This window comes from Aspergillus stella-maris, assembly GCF_047715825.1.
Source record: "Aspergillus stella-maris strain CBS 113639 unplaced genomic scaffold BDV14scaffold_51, whole genome shotgun sequence".
Classification (NCBI taxonomy): Eukaryota; Fungi; Ascomycota; class Eurotiomycetes; order Eurotiales; family Aspergillaceae; genus Aspergillus; species Aspergillus stella-maris.
The window spans coordinates 224,861-241,711 of record NW_027396845.1 but is presented as its reverse complement, the minus strand read 5'-3'; the positions used below and the strand labels follow the sequence as shown (position 1 = coordinate 241,711).

At 51.9% G+C, this 16,851-nt stretch overlaps 5 protein-coding genes across 5 annotated transcripts; 3 read left to right on the top strand and 2 right to left on the bottom strand.

The window, feature by feature from the left end:
* The first annotated feature begins 227 nt into the window (after positions 1–227).
* BDV14DRAFT_106703 (uncharacterized protein) lies at positions 228–4,102 on the top strand. Its single transcript, XM_073765601.1, has 2 exons — positions 228–729; positions 792–4,102. The coding sequence occupies exons 1-2, from the start codon at positions 376–378 to the stop codon at positions 3,924–3,926; spliced, it is 3,489 nt and encodes a 1,162-aa protein (XP_073625471.1). The 5' UTR covers positions 228–375; the 3' UTR covers positions 3,927–4,102.
* A 482-nt stretch (positions 4,103–4,584) lies between these two features.
* BDV14DRAFT_202832 (uncharacterized protein) lies at positions 4,585–4,947 on the bottom strand (the record flags this gene model as incomplete). The annotated part of the gene is made up of 2 exons (XM_073774140.1): positions 4,585–4,752; positions 4,822–4,947. 2 exons carry the CDS (start codon positions 4,945–4,947, stop codon positions 4,585–4,587), a joined length of 294 nt encoding a protein of 97 aa, XP_073625470.1.
* A 217-nt stretch (positions 4,948–5,164) lies between these two features.
* On the top strand, positions 5,165–9,558 carry BDV14DRAFT_106697 (DNA repair ATPase SMC5). The gene is made up of 5 exons (XM_073765600.1): positions 5,165–5,990; positions 6,052–6,963; positions 7,016–7,912; positions 7,964–8,036; positions 8,085–9,558. Exons 1-5 carry the CDS (start codon positions 5,406–5,408, stop codon positions 9,311–9,313), a joined length of 3,696 nt encoding a protein of 1,231 aa, XP_073625469.1. The 5' UTR covers positions 5,165–5,405; the 3' UTR covers positions 9,314–9,558.
* A 400-nt stretch (positions 9,559–9,958) lies between these two features.
* Positions 9,959–11,800, bottom strand: BDV14DRAFT_178422 (uncharacterized protein). Its single transcript, XM_073769582.1, has 2 exons — positions 11,261–11,800; positions 9,959–11,200 (listed from the first exon to the last, which is right to left on the bottom strand). Exons 1-2 carry the CDS (start codon positions 11,490–11,492, stop codon positions 10,488–10,490), a joined length of 945 nt encoding a protein of 314 aa, XP_073625468.1. The 5' UTR covers positions 11,493–11,800; the 3' UTR covers positions 9,959–10,487.
* A 262-nt stretch (positions 11,801–12,062) lies between these two features.
* BDV14DRAFT_178419 (uncharacterized protein) lies at positions 12,063–13,333 on the top strand. Its single transcript, XM_073769581.1, has 2 exons — positions 12,063–12,362; positions 12,429–13,333. Exons 1-2 carry the CDS (start codon positions 12,332–12,334, stop codon positions 12,767–12,769), a joined length of 372 nt encoding a protein of 123 aa, XP_073625467.1. The 5' UTR covers positions 12,063–12,331; the 3' UTR covers positions 12,770–13,333.
* The last annotated feature ends 3,518 nt before the right edge of the window (positions 13,334–16,851 follow it).

The following is a 16,851-nucleotide window of genomic DNA, read 5'->3' as shown; positions in this document are numbered from 1 at the left end:
GTACAATACCCCAGTCCTTGAGCCGCGACTTGATCGTACGAATGCTGACTTTGACATCATACTTGCGGCCCAAGTAGAGAGCAATAGTATTAGTATAGGAACCAGTCTTGAAGAGATCTATGATCTCTTCCTTGTATGGTTCAAGATTAATAGGTTGCGGAGCCATTGGAAAATCCTTTCAGACTTGTACGATAACTCAGCTAGCTCTACAAGGGGTAAAAATTCTTTCTAAGAGCGGTAAGCAAAGCGGTATACAGTATTTTTGAGAAGTGGGGAATGTTGCACGACTGTCACTTTAGGCCTCCGTAATGGAGGCGCAAAATCTCGTTCAACGCACACCGCAATTGATTCCAGCGATTACGTCAATGGCTCGCGATGCCTAGATTACTGGGCTTTGGACCAAGCTGGAAACAAGATGAGGAAGTTGAATCGGCCGTTTCCGATCGCGGGGGTGCAAGCCATGTGCCATCAACCTCAGGACCGTCGCTCCTTCCCCGACCGGTTGCTTCTTTGGTGTCGTTGTTCTCGCAATCCACCTCGCTCACGATTCGAGCAGGGACCTTCGTTGGCGGGTTCTTTCTCGACGCGGGAAGGTCTACAACCTTGACAAGCTTGGAACTCAGTCGCGCCGTCGTCGAGGGCATTTTGACTAGAGCTGGGCGAGATGTTGCTGTTAGAAGCAGTGGCAGCCAAGGCAAGGCGGAAGCCGAGTCTTTACTCGAGAGAAGTGTTAGCGATACCCTCATGTTCCGCCTGGTAAATGCGCGCTCATCCACTAATCCGAGGCTTAGCTCGCTGCCGTGCATACGACAATAACGTCTACATCTTTTTTCGCCGCTGCATCCTTCCACTTTACTTCGACCCTCCTTTCCTCCGGATCGAACATGACCCAGGCGCTACTATCTACGCTTGATGCTATTCTCGGCTCAACGGAGTCATCGAGAGCAATCGCCGCGATAATAACCCTCATTCGACAAGAGATTCGTGATCACAGTGCAGAGGTCGGGACTGAGAAAGTTGGCGTGGGCGACCTCTTGGTGGGAACTGTCGGGTTCGCGATGCTGTCGCGCTGGGGCAGGAAGAACACTGAGAGACATATGCGTATGAATGGCGGGGTAGAGACAATCTGGGATGTTGTTATTCTCGACAACGGGATTCGCGCGGACGTTCTCGAGATGCACCAGATACAGCCCGCGAACAGCCCGCCCGAACTCAGGCGAAGCCATTCGCGACGTTCGTCGTTCATTGCTCCTGGAGATAATGACAACGGATTCGACGTGGTAGAGCGTCCTGATAGCACATTCGACGATGCGGAACCACCTTCTATCGTCCTGCCTGATACTCAACATCATATACCTGACGACGACCTCCGAATGTACATAATGAAGCAGCTGCCTCGAGGTTGCCGCGCCTCGATGAAAACCGATTCTGTAACGGCACAGACAATCACTGTCAATATTTACGATGACGATGACGGTGGGGAGATAACCGCCCCTCCTGGTACCATGATCGTTGAAGATAACTACCATGATATCCCTCAAGCTGCAGCTAGAGAGGCAACCGGCCAGCAAGCTCCCAAGCACACCATTGTCTTCCGCACTGCGTTCAACAAGTCTCAGAGTGCTGACCTACGGCCGCCATCGAGACATCTCGTTGGTATACGAGAAGTGAACTCCGACCTCGATAGTCAAGGTTCCGCCAGATCTGTGATAGCATTAGATGACTTCGCGACCTCTGATGCTGAACCAGAAGATGCGGCTGAGAGTCGTGATTCTGGGTCAAAACGTCAGCGGATAGACAATGGACAGCCCAAGCCTCCATCATCTGGTCCAGATACCTCCAACGCCTCTCAAACTCCGCCCCGCGAAACACGACCGCCAGGAGCTAGACGAACCTCAGAGTCAAAATCTACATTCGGCAGAGGCTCACTCTCAAAGTTTGCGCAGAGGGTTAAGCCAACTAATGGCGATAAAAATGAGAACCCCAGGCGCCCCTCACTACGCCTCCCGTTTCAGCAGTCCAATACTCAGCTGTCGTCGGGTACTTCGACGCCTCGCACTAAAGCCAAAACTACTGCCGCGGACAGAAAGCCTACAGCGCAGACGCAGAGCGACAAACCATCTCGACAAACCAAGGCAGGGAGACCTGCTGCGCCACTCAAACTCGACACATCCTCTGCTGCAAATCGCGGAGCTCCAAGAACGATCGCTCGGGAACATCGCATGCCTGCTAGCCCAAGCACGAGCAGATATAGCGGTCCACGCCCATCAGGTTCGAGAGCCGACTATTACAAAGTGCATGAGAAGAGCCAAGAGTCGTACATGATGCAGACGGACACCTACTCCCCTTCGCCAGAGTTGCGATCTGGCTCGCCAACGGTCACCAGGGCTCATGTCCGCAGCAGTAGCTCATTGTCCCTTACACGATCTGAGTCTGAAACGACCATGAACCTCCATCCCGAGCATCGACCTACTTCCGCTCACAGAAGGTCAAAATCCTATACGGCTAGCATATACTCCTTGGCAACAGCTGGGTCAGATACGTCACTTGTTCTTGCGCACCGAGCTCGAAAGAGTGCATATGACGATGCTGCTACCATTCAAGCTCTTAATCGGGATGGTCTTATCCCAGGCATATTTCCGAAAAGACACTTTGTTCGAAACATTAGACGCTACTGTCGATATTCTTCTGCAACGTACGGATCGAACGCTCTCCAGGTCATGGGCATCCCACAAGCACCGAAAGGCCCCGACCCCGAGAACATCTACAGTCAGGAGCATACTGACTTTTCCCATCATACAGGGCTTCCTGCGTCTACCATACTTCTTTCTTCTTACGTTGACCCTGCAGGCGGGACCAACGCTGCTGGTGAGACGGAAAGCGGGTTTCCTTTGGTTCACTACTGCTTTCTGGACCACGAGTCGAAAGCCGTCGTTCTAGCTCTTCGCGGAACCTGGGGCTTTGAGGACGTACTCACCGATATGACATGTGCATATGATGATCTAGAATGGCAGGGGAAGAACTGGAAAGTGCACAAGGGAATGTACGCCTCCGCTAAACATCTATTGATGGGTGGGGGCAAGCGAGTTATGATCACGATCGCGGCCGCATTAGAAGAGTTCAAAGACTACGGCTTGGTCTTATGCGGCCATTCGCTGGGTGGGGGAGTGGCAGGTCTTCTTGCAGCGATGATATCTGAACCGACCGCTGAGGTCTCATCTCCGGTGTCATTTACAACCTCTTCTCCACCTGACAAACAGTTTCTCTCAAACGGCAAGAGTACAGAAGTTCCACCATCTGCTTGCTATCTTCCTTCTGGTCGGCCCATTCACGTCTATGCATTTGGTCCACCTGCAACCATGTCGCCATTCCTTCGTCGCGCAACACGCGGGTTAATAACCACCGTCGTAAATGGTCAAGACGTGGTGCCTTCTCTGTCCCTCGGAACCCTCCATGATATGCATACAACAGCATTGGCGTTCAAAGGTGACATCTCCGAAGCCAAGTCGCACGTTCGGTATCGAGTTTGGGAGAATCTGCGACAAAGTATTATCAATAAATTCTACGTCAACGAGGCACCAATACTCTTGAACGCGGGTGACGGCCTAGGTGAAGATGCCTGGGCATGGAGGACCCTACAATCTCTCCGAGACTCAATGCTTGCGCCCAAGTTAGTACCTCCAGGCGAGGTCTTTGTGGTCGAAACCATGCGAGTTCTGCAGCGGAGCGCTTTCACCTCGGACATTGGGGAAGATGATTCGCCACGGCTAGGAAAGCCAGCGACAAGAGTGCAACTGAAACTCATCAGGGACGTTGAACAGCGTTTCGGTGAATTGCGCTTCGGCTCGGGGATGTTCAGCGACCATAATCCAGCGCGATACGAAGCTAGCCTCGTGGCTTTGACACGTGGTATTATGGATGATTGATGTGCTACGAACTTGGGATATATACCTTCTTTTGATATAAGTTTCAGATTGCACATATTTACAATCTTTGATATTGGATTTCCTTCTTTGAGAAACATCTTTTGGGAAATTTTTCATCTGTTTGCGGTGGTACGGAAGAAGAATGAGACATGTATATACCCATATTATGAGAAGTACTTTGAGAGTAGACTAGAATACAATTTTCATTCAAATGGTAGTCGGTTCATCGGCGCTTTGGAGGTGCTGTTTGGCCGGACTCTCGTCCAAGTAGGCACACTAGTCTGCTTCAAGGCCAGCTCGCAGCATGAAGGCCAACGCCATGTGACCTGGCCCGGTATTTGCGGCCTAGACTTCACGCGCAGGTCGGGGTCTCCTTGGCCCGTCCAGGCTGTTGGTAGCATCTCGGGCTGGAAATCGCGGCGCTGTCACTCGTCGGACCCGACGCAGTCATCAATCGATCTCTAGGCACCGCTCGGAACCACGCCATGGAATGCCCCAACGGTAAGTCCAACGCAAGACGAACAGCCGGTATTTTCGGAGCGGCGAGTATCGGCGTCAGTATCGACTTCAGCCCTAGAATCCCAGCGGCTTCGAATCCCATGATTCCGTTCGCTTTGTTCCTTCAATTGTAGAGAAAAAATCTCAACCGCCCCCGTCATCACCCCCTCTTAGTATCGACCCCCTTAGCTTTCCTCTCCTCAATCCGAGCATCCAAATCCCGCATCTGCTTCTCAATTAATTCTCTCTTGCCGACTAGTCCGGTGCGCTGGTTCTGGAGGGAGGCGATGCGCTCGTCGATTGTGATTTCGCGGACTTTTTGCGTGTGCTTTGTTTACTTGTTAGTCTCACCCTATTTCAATATGAATTTGGAAATGAGACCCGGGATTGCACTCACCTGCTTAGCCTCCTGCTCCGTCTTCAACCCAGCACCGTAGAGTGTCCCGGCGATAGTAATAGCCGTCACGGCGCCCGTAAGAACAAGCTTCTTGATTTTCGTAGGTGAATTTAGAAGTGACGACATCTTTCCAGAGCAGAATTCTCGAATCCAAATCCAAACGCAATAAGTATATTCTCAATCGATACTCAAAATACAATGTAAATCAATCCAGCAGAGACCAAGCTCCAAAAAACAGTCTCCAAGTCCGAACCTCCGAATCTGCCGCCCTCCACCGCCTACGATATATGGATATAGATTGATTGATTGCCCGCCCAGACTCTCCACTAGCGCGTCGCGTCCGCGGGAGTTCCGTTCCACGCCGCCAAATCACGAGTTTCTCAGAAGCCCGCAGACAAAGACAAAGAAGTCAAAGAAAGGGGACTCAATCCAGTCCAACGCAGCTTATCTCGGCCACTCGATTCATGGGGCGGGCTCATGAACCGACAAATATAGAGACTGACTTTTTCCATGCTGATGTCTAGTCGCTATCGTCCAGCCCGTCGCATCAGCCAAGCCATTCAAACCCGGATACAAAACCCGGTATGAGCACGATCCCGAGACGTCGTCTGCGTGAGGAGGAGGATGTCGGTCTTGAATCTTCGTTTGCCCCGACGCCTGCGAGTGCGAGTGGGAGTAAGAGGGTGAGACTTTCTACTGATGCGCCGGACGATGAGGACGAGGACGAGTCGAGTGATTTTTCGGTATCCGACGAGGAGGATGCGCCCACGAACAGCAATGCGAATGCTGCCTCCCAAACAGACGATGAGGAGGAAGACGAAGACGAAGACGAAGACGAAGACGAAGAAGAGAACGAGGATAGTGCCGAAGAAGACAACGACGCCGCCGAACAAAGTCAAAGTCATAGTCAACTTCCAGGCCCGAATCAAAGCCAGAGCCAAAGTCAAGTTCCATTTAGACCATTATCGAATGGAGTCAATCTCACTCGAACTCCGCAAGACGCATACAAGCCCGGCGCGATCGTCCGCATCAAGGTCACTAATTTCGTGACGTATACGTCGGCGGAGTTTCACCCGGGCCCGAAGTTGAATATGGTTATTGGGCCGAATGGGACGGGAAAGAGTACGCTTGTTTGTGCGATTTGTCTTGGGTTGGGTTGGGGGCCGCAGGTATTCTCTTCCTTTCCCGGTACTACCATTGTATCATGTGCTAATGAACGTCGTGGTGCAGCATCTAGGACGCGCAAAAGACTCTGGCGAGTTCGTGAAGCATGGATGCCGCGAGGCAACAATCGAGATTGAGTTGGCCGGTGGCCCGAAATTCCCACGGAATCCTATCATAACACGCACGATCAAACGAGAAGGCAACAAGAACACATTCACACTCAATGGGAAGCCAGCGGGTATGAAGCAAGTGCTGAAACTTGCGCAGTCATTCGCTATCCAAATCGACAATCTCTGTCAATTTTTGCCGCAGGATAAAGTCAGTGAATTTGCTGCTCTCACGCCGGTTGAACTGCTCAATTCCACGCAACGGGCTGCTGCCGGTGCGGAGATGGTTGACTTACACGAGAACTTGAAGAACCTACGAGCCGCACAGAAGAACCTTCAGAACGACAATCAAGCCGACAGAGATATGCTTACGAATCTGGAAGACCGACAAGAGTCGCAGCGAGCGGATGTTGAACGTGTGCGCCAAAGATCGCAGATCAAGGAAAAGATCAAATTGCTTGAGATGGTCCGGCCCATCGTGAAGTTCAAAGCACTACACAGACAAGTCGATCAGGCCAGACGTGAGAGACAGAGGTGCCAGGCAGAGCTCAAGGCACTCGAGGAGGAGCTGGAGCCTTTCATGCGATCTGTCAAAAATAAGCAGCAATACGTTGTGCAGGTCGACGCCGTGTTGAAGTATAAGCAGCACGTTGCAGAGAGAGCGGACAAAACAGCAACAAACCTTGGCAGCAAGATCGAGGATTACGAGGCGCAAATGAAAGCTGCGGAAGGCGAAGTTGATGCCGAGAAGAAGAGTTCCGTGAAGTATAGACAGGAGGGCGCCGATATTATAAGGAAAATCAGGACTCTTAAACGGCAATTGGAGAGTGAGCCTGTTGAGTTTGATGCTGATTTTTACAACGAGCAGATTGTAAGTACAACCACTGCCCATGGATATACGCGTGTTGCTAACTCATCGACAGCGAGAGAAACGAAGGGAGATTCGAGACCTGGAACAAAAGGCAGGCGAAATCAAGGCGTCTCGCCCAGAACTCTTCGAACGGCTCGAGACAGCAAAGAGGCGCACAAAGCATGCCGAGAACCAACTACGAGACCTCGACTCGCAAGCCGGACAGCAAGAGCAGAAGCTCAAACGGCTATCCCAGGAGTCTCTCAGGGCTTGGGAGTGGCTTAAGCAGAATCAAGACAAATTCGAGAAGGAGGTCTTTGGTCCTCCTGTCATCACCTGCTCCGTCAAAGACCCTAGGTACGCCGACCACATCGAAACCCTATTACAACGAAACGACTTTACGAGTTTCACAGTCCAGTCCCGGAACGACTTCAGGACGCTACAGAGACACCTAAACGGAACGATGAGGCTGCACGACATCAGTATTCGGACGTCTACTATCCCGTTGGCAAACCTCCGACCTCCCATTTCAGACGACCAGATGCGGAATTTGGGTTTTCAAGGCTGGGCTAAAGACTTCCTTGACGGTCCAGACCCTGTCGTTGCAATGCTCTGCAGCGAAAATCAGCTGTTCCGCACCCCCATCAGCCTGAGAGACATTTCTGAGGAAACCTACGCAGCATTAGAGAGCGGCTCAATGAATGTCAATTCTTGGGTCGCTGGTAAGCAAGCATATCAGATTACCCGACGTCGAGAGTATGGACCCGGGGCTTCATCTACGCGCGTTCGAAACGTCAGGCAGGCTCAAGCCTGGACGTCCCAGCCCGTCGACGCATCAGCGAAGCGCGAGCTGCAACGAACTATTCAAGAGTTCAGAGGTGAAGAAAGCGAAATTAAGGAGACCATTGAAGCTCAGAGGGCTAAGATGGCTGAGCTGGGCGACCAGCATAAGGCTGTCAGTGACGAGAGGGTTCGTTTACTTAGACCAAACTTCAATTGACATTCACTAACAGTAATATAGGAACAACTTGAGCGCGAAAAAAACGAGAAGCAAACAGCTTACACCAACTTTAGGGCTATTCCGGAGCGCATTCGTAAGTCCCCGTTCTTCCATTGTGGGTATGATAACTGACGTTACACAGGCCAGCAAGAAGCAAAAAAGAAAGCAAATGATGCTTACTTCGCGAAAATCAAGGCCAAGGTGGTTGAGATTCGTAATAAGCAGGATCGTCTCTCTATTGAGAAGGCCGAAACCGTGATTCAGTACGCGGATGCAGTCGAGACACTCCGTACCATCCAGGAAGAAGTGATCAACTTGGTGCTCTGGAAGGTCGAAGGAATCTCAGACGTCGAGATTCTGACCACCCGCAGCAGCGAACACAGCCAGCAACTCGAAGCCAAGAAGGAAGAGTTTACGCAAAAATCCGAAGAAGTCAAAACAATCGGCCGCGAATTCAAAGAAGTCCAAAGAGAAGCATCCAAGGTCGCACGGTACCTCCAAACTCTGGAAGGCGGCGACGAAGAAGTAAAACAAATATACGACACCCACTCCCCTGAAGAACTAGAAGGCGAAATCGACTCAGAAAAAGCCCGCCTCGAACTCACACACGCCGGCTCGAGCAACGTCCTCAAGGAATTCGAAGAGCGTGAAAAGCAAATCGACCGGCTCCGCAATAAGCTCTCCGACTTCGAAAAGAAACTCTCAGACTTCAACCACGCCATCGCTGAGATCCGCGGCCGCTGGGAACCCCGTCTCGACGCCATCGTCAAGAGCGTCTCAGACGCCTTTTCAGATTCATTCGCCCGCATCGGCTGCGCAGGCCAAGTCACACTCGACAAAGCAGGCGAGGAACCAGGGCCCGACGGCCAACCAAGCGGCAACGACTTCGAGGCATGGTCTATCCAAGTGCACGTCAAATTCCGCGAGCACGAGTCCCTTTCCCTCCTTGACTCGCACCGTCAATCCGGTGGCGAACGCGCAGTCAGCACAATCTTCTACCTCATGGCACTCCAATCCCTCTCCGCATCCCCCTTCCGCGTCGTCGACGAGATCAATCAGGGTATGGACCCGCGTAATGAACGAATGGTTCACGAGCGGCTTGTGGACATTGCGTGTGCGGGGAGCGCGGATGGCTCGGGCGGTGGGCAGTACTTCCTTATCACGCCGAAGTTGCTCAGCGGGCTCGTTTATAAGCCTGGTATGCGCGTGCTTTGTATCGTTAGCGGTGAGCATATGCCGTCTGACCATAATCTCGTTGACTTTGGGGCTGCGGTGCGGAATATGCGGGCTCATTCGGCAAGATCGAATTCGAATTCGAAGGGGAAGGGGAGGGCGATTGGGGCGGGGCCTAGGGAGGGCGTTGCTGCTTAACCTTATACCTAGCATTCTTCCTCCCTGGGCCCTTTTCCATTCTTCTATCTTCTCCTCTTATTTATGCTCGGTGTTTTGCGTTGGGTTGGGAGTGTGAGGGCTAGAGATGGTGGCTTTTATCGTTGCTTCACATAGCTTCTATTTAGCATTTCTGCCCCGTTCAGTTTAGTTCATTTCCTGTCCATAGTTACGTGATACCTGAAGACTTTTTGGAGTTATGAGCGAAAGCGAATATGATTGTGGACTTAGTAACTTTCATTCTCCATTCATTTTCAATCTATTGAGCTAAGGTAGACCAAGTGCGTACGATAGAAGTAAGTCCTAGGTAGGCTCAGGTTCATTCAGCGCACTCGCCGACGCACTTAGTCTAGAATATAGGCGACTCGGTCCAGGTCCTTGATTCAGTCCACGGTACTAGCAGCAGCAGGTGATTGCGATCGACAGACAGACCGAGTGACCGAGTGACCGAGTGGCCGGCTGTGGCAGAGTTGCCGATAGAAGCTGAGTTTTCCAAGTCCCAAGTCCCAATGCACCAGCTTACTTGAGTACCAATTCAATCAGCACCGACTTAGAATTTACAGAGTACTTACCAGCTACGAACGAGAATCTACTCGATGCATATCTACAATGAAACCAGTAATTGAAGTCATAATGTTCTTTTTTGATTTATTCTTCTGTCTTATCGAGGATGATATAGTGATGTAGATAAGAGAGTCATATCGGTCATCTCTCAACAAAGGAAAAGACACAAGAAAAATAGATATATCCTTCCTCCTTCAGTAGGGAGGCAAGGTACAGCGCCCTCAATGTGGACTTGGGAATCGAACTCCTCCAATGCATATAACTTAACTTATGCATATAATAAGGTAAAAGTAAAGTACCAATACAGTGGTAGAAGAGAAGTGAATAATAAAGAAGTTCGATTCCGATTCCGTGGTATCAATCACAATCCAATCCAATCCATTCCGTATCCCCGTGACCGTGACACCAGAGCAGAACATGAAGAACATGAGAGGGTATCATGAAAAGAGACGAGATAAAACAGAGGCGATTAGAATAGAAATAGTAAGGTGGATGGACGCTTTTTTTTGTTTTGGGTTGGCTTAGGGCGAGTGCAGTAGCTCGCTTTGCCGGTGGTGTTATTAATTTTGATTTTTTGATGTTTGTTGTTTGTTCAGACCATGGCGGTAGTGACTGCCCGTCCGGTATGGCAGCCTCGCTCATGGCGCTTCATGTTGCTCCGTACGGAGAAGGCCTTGCCGCAGCCGGCGTGCGTACAGCGGAATGGCTTCTCGCCTGTGTGAGAGTGCGAGTGGATGCGCAGACTTGATGGGCGAGAGAAGGCCTTGTGGCATGTGCGGCAGATGTATCTGTCGTGGTTCTGCTGGTAGGGGGCGCTCGTCGACGGCGGGAAGTAGTGGTGGTGCTGCCAGGCCGGTGTAACAGGCGAGATAATGGGCTGGGCTGCAGGCGCGGGGGGAGGCGGGGGAGGAGCGGCCGCCGCAGCATATGCGCCTGAGGATGGTGGGCGCTGGTAGTACATTGCTGAGGTGGAAGGAGTAGGCTCAACGGGAGAAGAGTAAGAGGGGGCGCCGACGCTGGGTGCGGGGGAGGCGTAGGGCCCGTGGTGGGCGTGATGTTGTTGAGGGTGGTTGATTGAGCCTTGGCTGGAAATTGAGGAGCGGCCGTCTGTTGGGCTGGGGAGGGTGACGGGTTGTTGCGGGTAGTCGGACTTGAGGATTGCGTTGGCGGTGATGTTGGTGGTGGAGGAGATGGAGCTGGAGGGGGAGTGGCCAGTGCTGTGGAAGCCGGAGCCTGGGCGCAATGGGGGGGTAGGTGGGAGGCGGATTGGGACTGCGCCAGATGGGGAGCTCAGGCGTTGGCGTTCTGGTTGCGCGGTTAGTTTAGGTTGCGGCGCAGCGCTGGTGGTGCGCAGTGAGGTCTTACTTGTAGAGTGTGTTGATGCGCCGTCGGCGCTGTCAATGAGGGAGGAGATGGATGGTAGTGAGCAGCGCGAGGCCTTGTCGTCAATTGGCGGCGACAGAGGCGCTTGTGTACGGGTGAAGGATGTTGATGCCGAGTAGAAGGTGCCGGGCTCAAAGGCCGGTGGGCTGTATCTAGACTTGACAGTCATGGCAGGCTCGGGGCCTGGTTGTGAGATGAGGTTTGCGAGATCCATGATGTGATGCGCCACAAGATAGGTAAGGTTGTTGAAGATAGAGGTAGAGGTAGTCTGGAATGGACGGAGTGGACAAGCTTAAAGTAGAGCAAAAACGTGGCGAGGAGCAAGCATATAAGAACAAACGGCGCTATCCCAAAGCATCCAGATGTAGTATGGAGTGGGGAGAATATGGGAACCAGGGGGGGGAGACAACGAGGTTTATAGACCAGGACCAGATGAGCGAGATGACGAGGTGGGGAGCAAATGAAAGAATTCAGAAAAATAAAATAAAATGGAAATAAGCCCAGATGGTAATGTCCGCAGGGGTCGCCGTCGTGGAAATGACTCGGCACAGTCCACAGTCCCCAGTGGGCTATATAAAGATGGTATTGTATTGTACCGAGCCTGTCTTCCCGAGTCTGCAAGTTTGAGACCGCCGTTCCAAAGCTTAATTGATGAGCTGTGGATCGCTTAGAGGCCGTATGCGCTAGTAAGATATATTACAGCCCTGGACACGCGAGATCGATTCCTCAGGCACTGGACGGTCTCTCACCACACTCCTCTTGCTCTGTACTCTGTATTTGTTCTCGGTTATTCTGTTTCTACTCCGTAATTCTTTTCCATAATCAACTGTCAATCTAGTGCAGATCCTCTATCACACTTCCACCCTCCAAGCGTGGCAACTGCACTTTTAGTCTTAGCAGCTATTATTAATAATGCGGCGAAGATCTTTAGTGGCTCCTGGCTGGTTTTACCTGTCACAACGATCCCATGGCCCATCATGGCCCCGTTAACGGCTGATCGTTGCCGCACGATCACGTCGTTGCTGAGAACCTGATCGAGTCTCACTTGTTTCCATGCCTGTCGATCACTTTGGGACCACTGTTTGTATGCAACGGTTGCACTTCCCTCCTCCTCCTCCTCTGCAGCTGCTAACCTATGTCTTTATTCAAGGTTGTCTTAACTACCTGAAACCCCGACCGCGCTTCTCTCACTGCCGACGCATGATCGACGCGTCTTGTCATCTCCTCCGGTCGATCAAGTGCGAAGCTCTTCCAGACAACGAGGGCGCCTGTTCTAGGAATGGAAGTGACTCCGTTCTCACCAGCAACCAAGCCTCTGGGGCCGGGTGCCAGCTCCAGCTTGGGCATGGACCAGCCTTGGCAATCACACCAGGAAGGGAATCTGGGAACGATTTCCATCCTCTGCATCCTTCGCTTGGGGGCCAAGTCCTAAGCGAGCTAGCGCGGTCAGCGAACCGGAGATTATCGTGGAGTGGAAACGATTATCACTGAATAAAGGAGGTTCCTCGCCGGACCAAGCTCCAGATTGAGGTTAGTCCCCATGCACCTCAAGTCAAGGCCTCGACTATCCATATGACTTTGGATCGCTGCTTGCTCTTTCACCACTATGACGTTTGCCTATCTTGTCCATGTCCGTAACTACCATCTAGGACTTTCAAGCTGACGGTCAATATCACAAAAACTCCTTAGCTCTCGTTGTTTATTGCCTTGGCCCTCGCTTACCATGGATCTCCGACTGCGTTGACCCCTTCAATCTCACTCATCGGTCCATTGCGATCAACCTAGTCACAAGCGCTTACAGAGTGTACCAACGTACGGTATTGCGCACAGTCCAGACCTTTGTAGGATTTCCACGAGTTCTTCCTTGTCCACGGTACCAGAGGGGCCAACTGGCATCATCCCTGGTTTAAGGCTTGGCTTTACCCGAGTTTCATATCCACATGTGCTGAGCCTCGGCGGAGGACTACTACGAAAGAGGTTATGGTGACGAGCAAAGCAGCACCAGATGTTACAGCACTAATGGGAGATCATCAGCCCAACAATCGCGTTCTCAACTCAAAATCACATCCCTGTAGCATTCCATCCAAGCCACACCTTGGTTGCGACTGTTTCACCCTGGATACTCGGACTGCAGCTCTTCAGTCGCTACCCTTTTGCGTAACTCATTTCCGTGGATTTTCCCGACCATGATCGTCAGCCTCCGACCCTAGCCATACTAGTGCCTGCAAAGGCCCTCGCGCGAGTCAAGACTGCGCCGTCCAAGAGACGAATCAAGGCTTGGAGCTTGGGAAGAATCACCCGTTGGGTCGGCGTTTGGGTCGGATTCGTCCCTCAAACGCTAGTTGTTGATCATGCGATTCTGATCCTAGCGACCGAAGTATACCTCTTAAGTCTACGTACTCTATACACCGCATCGGACCGACTTGCTGTTGATATATCTTTCTTTGTCTCATCGAGATGCAGTCTGACATAGGCCACAGCGTCCGCTTGTCCTGGATTCTTGGTGAACAAAAGAAATAACAACAAGAAAAAAAAAAAAAGAAAAAAGAAAGGGCCCGTTCCATGCAATCAACCATGTGTGATGATGGATGTGCCCCCATCCCAAACTCTATTGCTCAAGCAGCTCGTGGAAGCGAAGCTCACCACCCAATCACCACCCCACCCCGTCAGCCTCGCCTTGCCTGCATCAGCTGCATGAATGTCGCTATAATTATGGTTTTTTTTCCTCCGTCGGCTTTTTAGGCAGGAAAACGTTGGCTCCAGTGTTCAAGGCCCCCTTGCCTTTGTAATCCTTCAATTGGCCGGCCGAGTTTGAAACAACCTATGATTTTGGAGTTTTTCTCCCGTCCGTTCGACTCGGAGAGCCCCGTCGCGTCGGCTCTAAGGTCTCGGGGAGGACACCAAGATTAACATCCTCCGTACCTAAGCCCCGCAAATCAGCCGTCTCCAGAGCCCAACCAGAAATATGCTTTCGCGTTCATGGAGCCGTGAACGGATCCTCAAGGTGGACTCGAAGGCCGGGGAGAAAACGTGGAAACTGTGCTTGTGCAAGCAAGGCGCGGCGCAGTCAGCGATTGATGGATTCATGTATGCCGGAATCCAGTTTCTTGGTCCACCGTCGCACAGAAATCTGTTACAGTGACACAAGCGCAGCCTGAAGGAACTTGACGCAGAAGCAAAGTGACACAAAGATCAGGATGACTGCGGCCGGACATATCTTATCCCTTTCACTCGCAATGAATGCTCGATTGAGTGATACCGTTGTACATCCGGAGTTGGAGTTTTTCCACCCGCGTGCATCTATCCCCTTGCCATGAAAAAGAAAACATGCCAACATTACAAGTCAGTCCACCAGGCTGCGTTGGTCATCAGCCAGTCAAGATTGGCTCGTACAATGTACGTCGTTCGTCACCGACTAATTTGCTGTTCCTTTTTTTGGCCTACAGAGAATGGCAAACCCCTGGAACCGAGATTATCACAAGAAATCTCGACTCTCAAGGATTGGTGATCACTATCACAGATCGCGGTGATCACCGCTAGTGCGAGTAGTCAGGTACAGATGGAACCGCAACCGCCCGCCCAAGAACCTCAGAGCCCAGACTTCGAGCTGCGAACGCGTCGTCAGTTTCCTCTTGCGGACATCAAAGCTATGGAGCGACTAACGAGTCACGAATCACGAGGTGACGACTGATCGCTTCATGGAGCCATGGGTCGCCGGCGCGCCGCGGACGTGTCATCCACGGGACAAGCACCAGGATGATTTTCAGGCTCCAGATCTCGAGCCGGACTTCGCTTAAGCGCAGAACTTAATTCATGGTACTCAGATATCCGCTTTTACGGTTTGCGACCGAAAGGGGAAACGCCAGTCGATGGTCTTGACGTCAAAGTTCTGGAACCTACCCGTATAGAGCATGCTCGCGCGACCAAACTGATGCCTCAGAACTCGGTTCAACATCACACCGAAGACGCTGCCACTGCGATCGAGATAGAAAGTCCTCGAAGATTCAGTTTGTGGCGGGCTCGGTACCATCACCTAGGAACACGCCAGGATGCGCATCAACCAGCCGCCCGGTAGACAGCCTCACAGCCGGCACATCCGGTCAAGCTAAAAAAGGATACCAAGATTCAGTGGATATAGTTATGTACAGTGTATAGAATCGCAGTTCATTGGACTAGATTGCAATGGGCGACGATCATTCCAACGCCTTCAACGTCCAGCACTGACCACAGACCGCCGAGTTTAGTGCTCGGGCGAACTACTGCAACCCGTTAGCGGGCGACTAGTCATCTCGCCCTGCAAGTTCTCCCCTTCTCCAGAGACTCCAACACCCCTGGCGGGCCACACCTAAATCAGGTCTAGTCCAGAGATAATCAGGCGTCACTAGCAGCTGTCTCCGAGACTATCGACGATGAAACGCCATATGGTTGTCGTCACTCTTCGGTAGGTCACTGGCCACTGCGTCTCGGTTTTCCCCCACGGCAATGCTTCCTTTACGGGCGGTGCTCCTATCTTCAGCATCAAAGCTCCTGGATGCATCAGGAATACCCGCTTAATAATGATTATCCATGGGGCCAGGACAATAATGATAGTGGGAAAAAAGAAAACAACATCACCCAAAGCCAGATCGATCTCATGATCGAATCTCAGCAGTTCTCGCTTGAAAACGCCCTAACAGGCTAAGCCTCGCACGACCCAAGATTTTGCATGGGTGCGAGAGAAACCTTGTCGTCTCTTGTTGGGAGGGACATCTGTCCAGTGGGAGGCTTTAGCGAGGGCAACTTTAAAGGTTGAGATTGGCGAAAGGCCGATAGGCGTCGATCACTAAGGAAAAAAAGAGAGGTCATCTGGGCCTAGGGTTTCAGGTTCAGCCTTTCAGGAGGAGATCAGGAGTGCACTGTGCAGCCACGCGTGATGAGATCGTCGCATCTCCTGCCACGCGCGACCGTAATACGGGATCGACGTCTCCCGCCTCCCTTTTCCCACCCTGCAGGTCCAATCACATCCCCCCGTTTCACCTTGGGTTTTGCTTTGTCTGATGTTTGCCTGTAACCGACGTTACGCACTGCGCAGCCAGACTCGACCGACAAACACCTGGAGCAGCGGCGGCTGCGATGCAGCACATTTGACTGACATGCTGTTCTGCAGCAGGTAATCTATGTGGCACAGCTGAGTGCGAGCAATCGAGCATGACCTACTCTGTACGCAGCATCGCAGTATCCTCCCACGGCAAGTATACTCCGGGCTGGACTATACGAGGTATCGCAGATAGTGCCGGTGATCCAACTCTGCATCCTGTCCACCGCAGCTCAATATCCGAGCTGTCTAGTCGAAACAACCACCATAATATCGCGATCTAAACAAACTATGCTGGCCGATCGTCATCAAGAGCCCCTAGCCGGACTGGCAAATGCGAGAGTCAAAGTCTCGGGGAGGTGACTGACTCACGGAAGTCGGCGGATCAGGCTCTGGTGGATTCGTTCATGCCTTTGTGGGAAGCCAGGCAGCCAGGCAGCCAGGGGCTCGGGTTCGGGATTCGAAAGACTCGCAGGCAGACAAAAGAAAGCTGTGCGCA

Bases quoted from the DNA above. Each gene is read 5' to 3' on its own strand.
- BDV14DRAFT_178422 (XM_073769582.1), bottom strand. From the start codon at position 11,492: ATGGATCTCGCAAACCTCATCTCACAACCAGGCCCCGAGCCTGCCATG. The intron at 11,201-11,260 runs GTAAGACCTCAC...CCGCGCAACCAG, and splicing joins CGCATCAACACACTCTACAA to AACGCCAACGCCTGAGCTCC.
- BDV14DRAFT_106697 (XM_073765600.1), top strand. From the start codon at position 5,406: ATGAGCACGATCCCGAGACGTCGTCTGCGTGAGGAGGAGGATGTCGGT. The intron at 6,964-7,015 runs GTAAGTACAACC...ACTCATCGACAG, and splicing joins ATTTTTACAACGAGCAGATT to CGAGAGAAACGAAGGGAGAT. The intron at 8,037-8,084 runs GTAAGTCCCCGT...GACGTTACACAG, and splicing joins GGCTATTCCGGAGCGCATTC to GCCAGCAAGAAGCAAAAAAG.
- BDV14DRAFT_178419 (XM_073769581.1), top strand. From the start codon at position 12,332: ATGCCTGTCGATCACTTTGGGACCACTGTTT. The intron at 12,363-12,428 runs GTATGCAACGGT...TCTTTATTCAAG, and splicing joins TCACTTTGGGACCACTGTTT to GTTGTCTTAACTACCTGAAA.
- BDV14DRAFT_106703 (XM_073765601.1), top strand. From the start codon at position 376: ATGCCTAGATTACTGGGCTTTGGACCAAGCTGGAAACAAGATGAGGAA. The intron at 730-791 runs GTTAGCGATACC...TCCGAGGCTTAG, and splicing joins AGTCTTTACTCGAGAGAAGT to CTCGCTGCCGTGCATACGAC.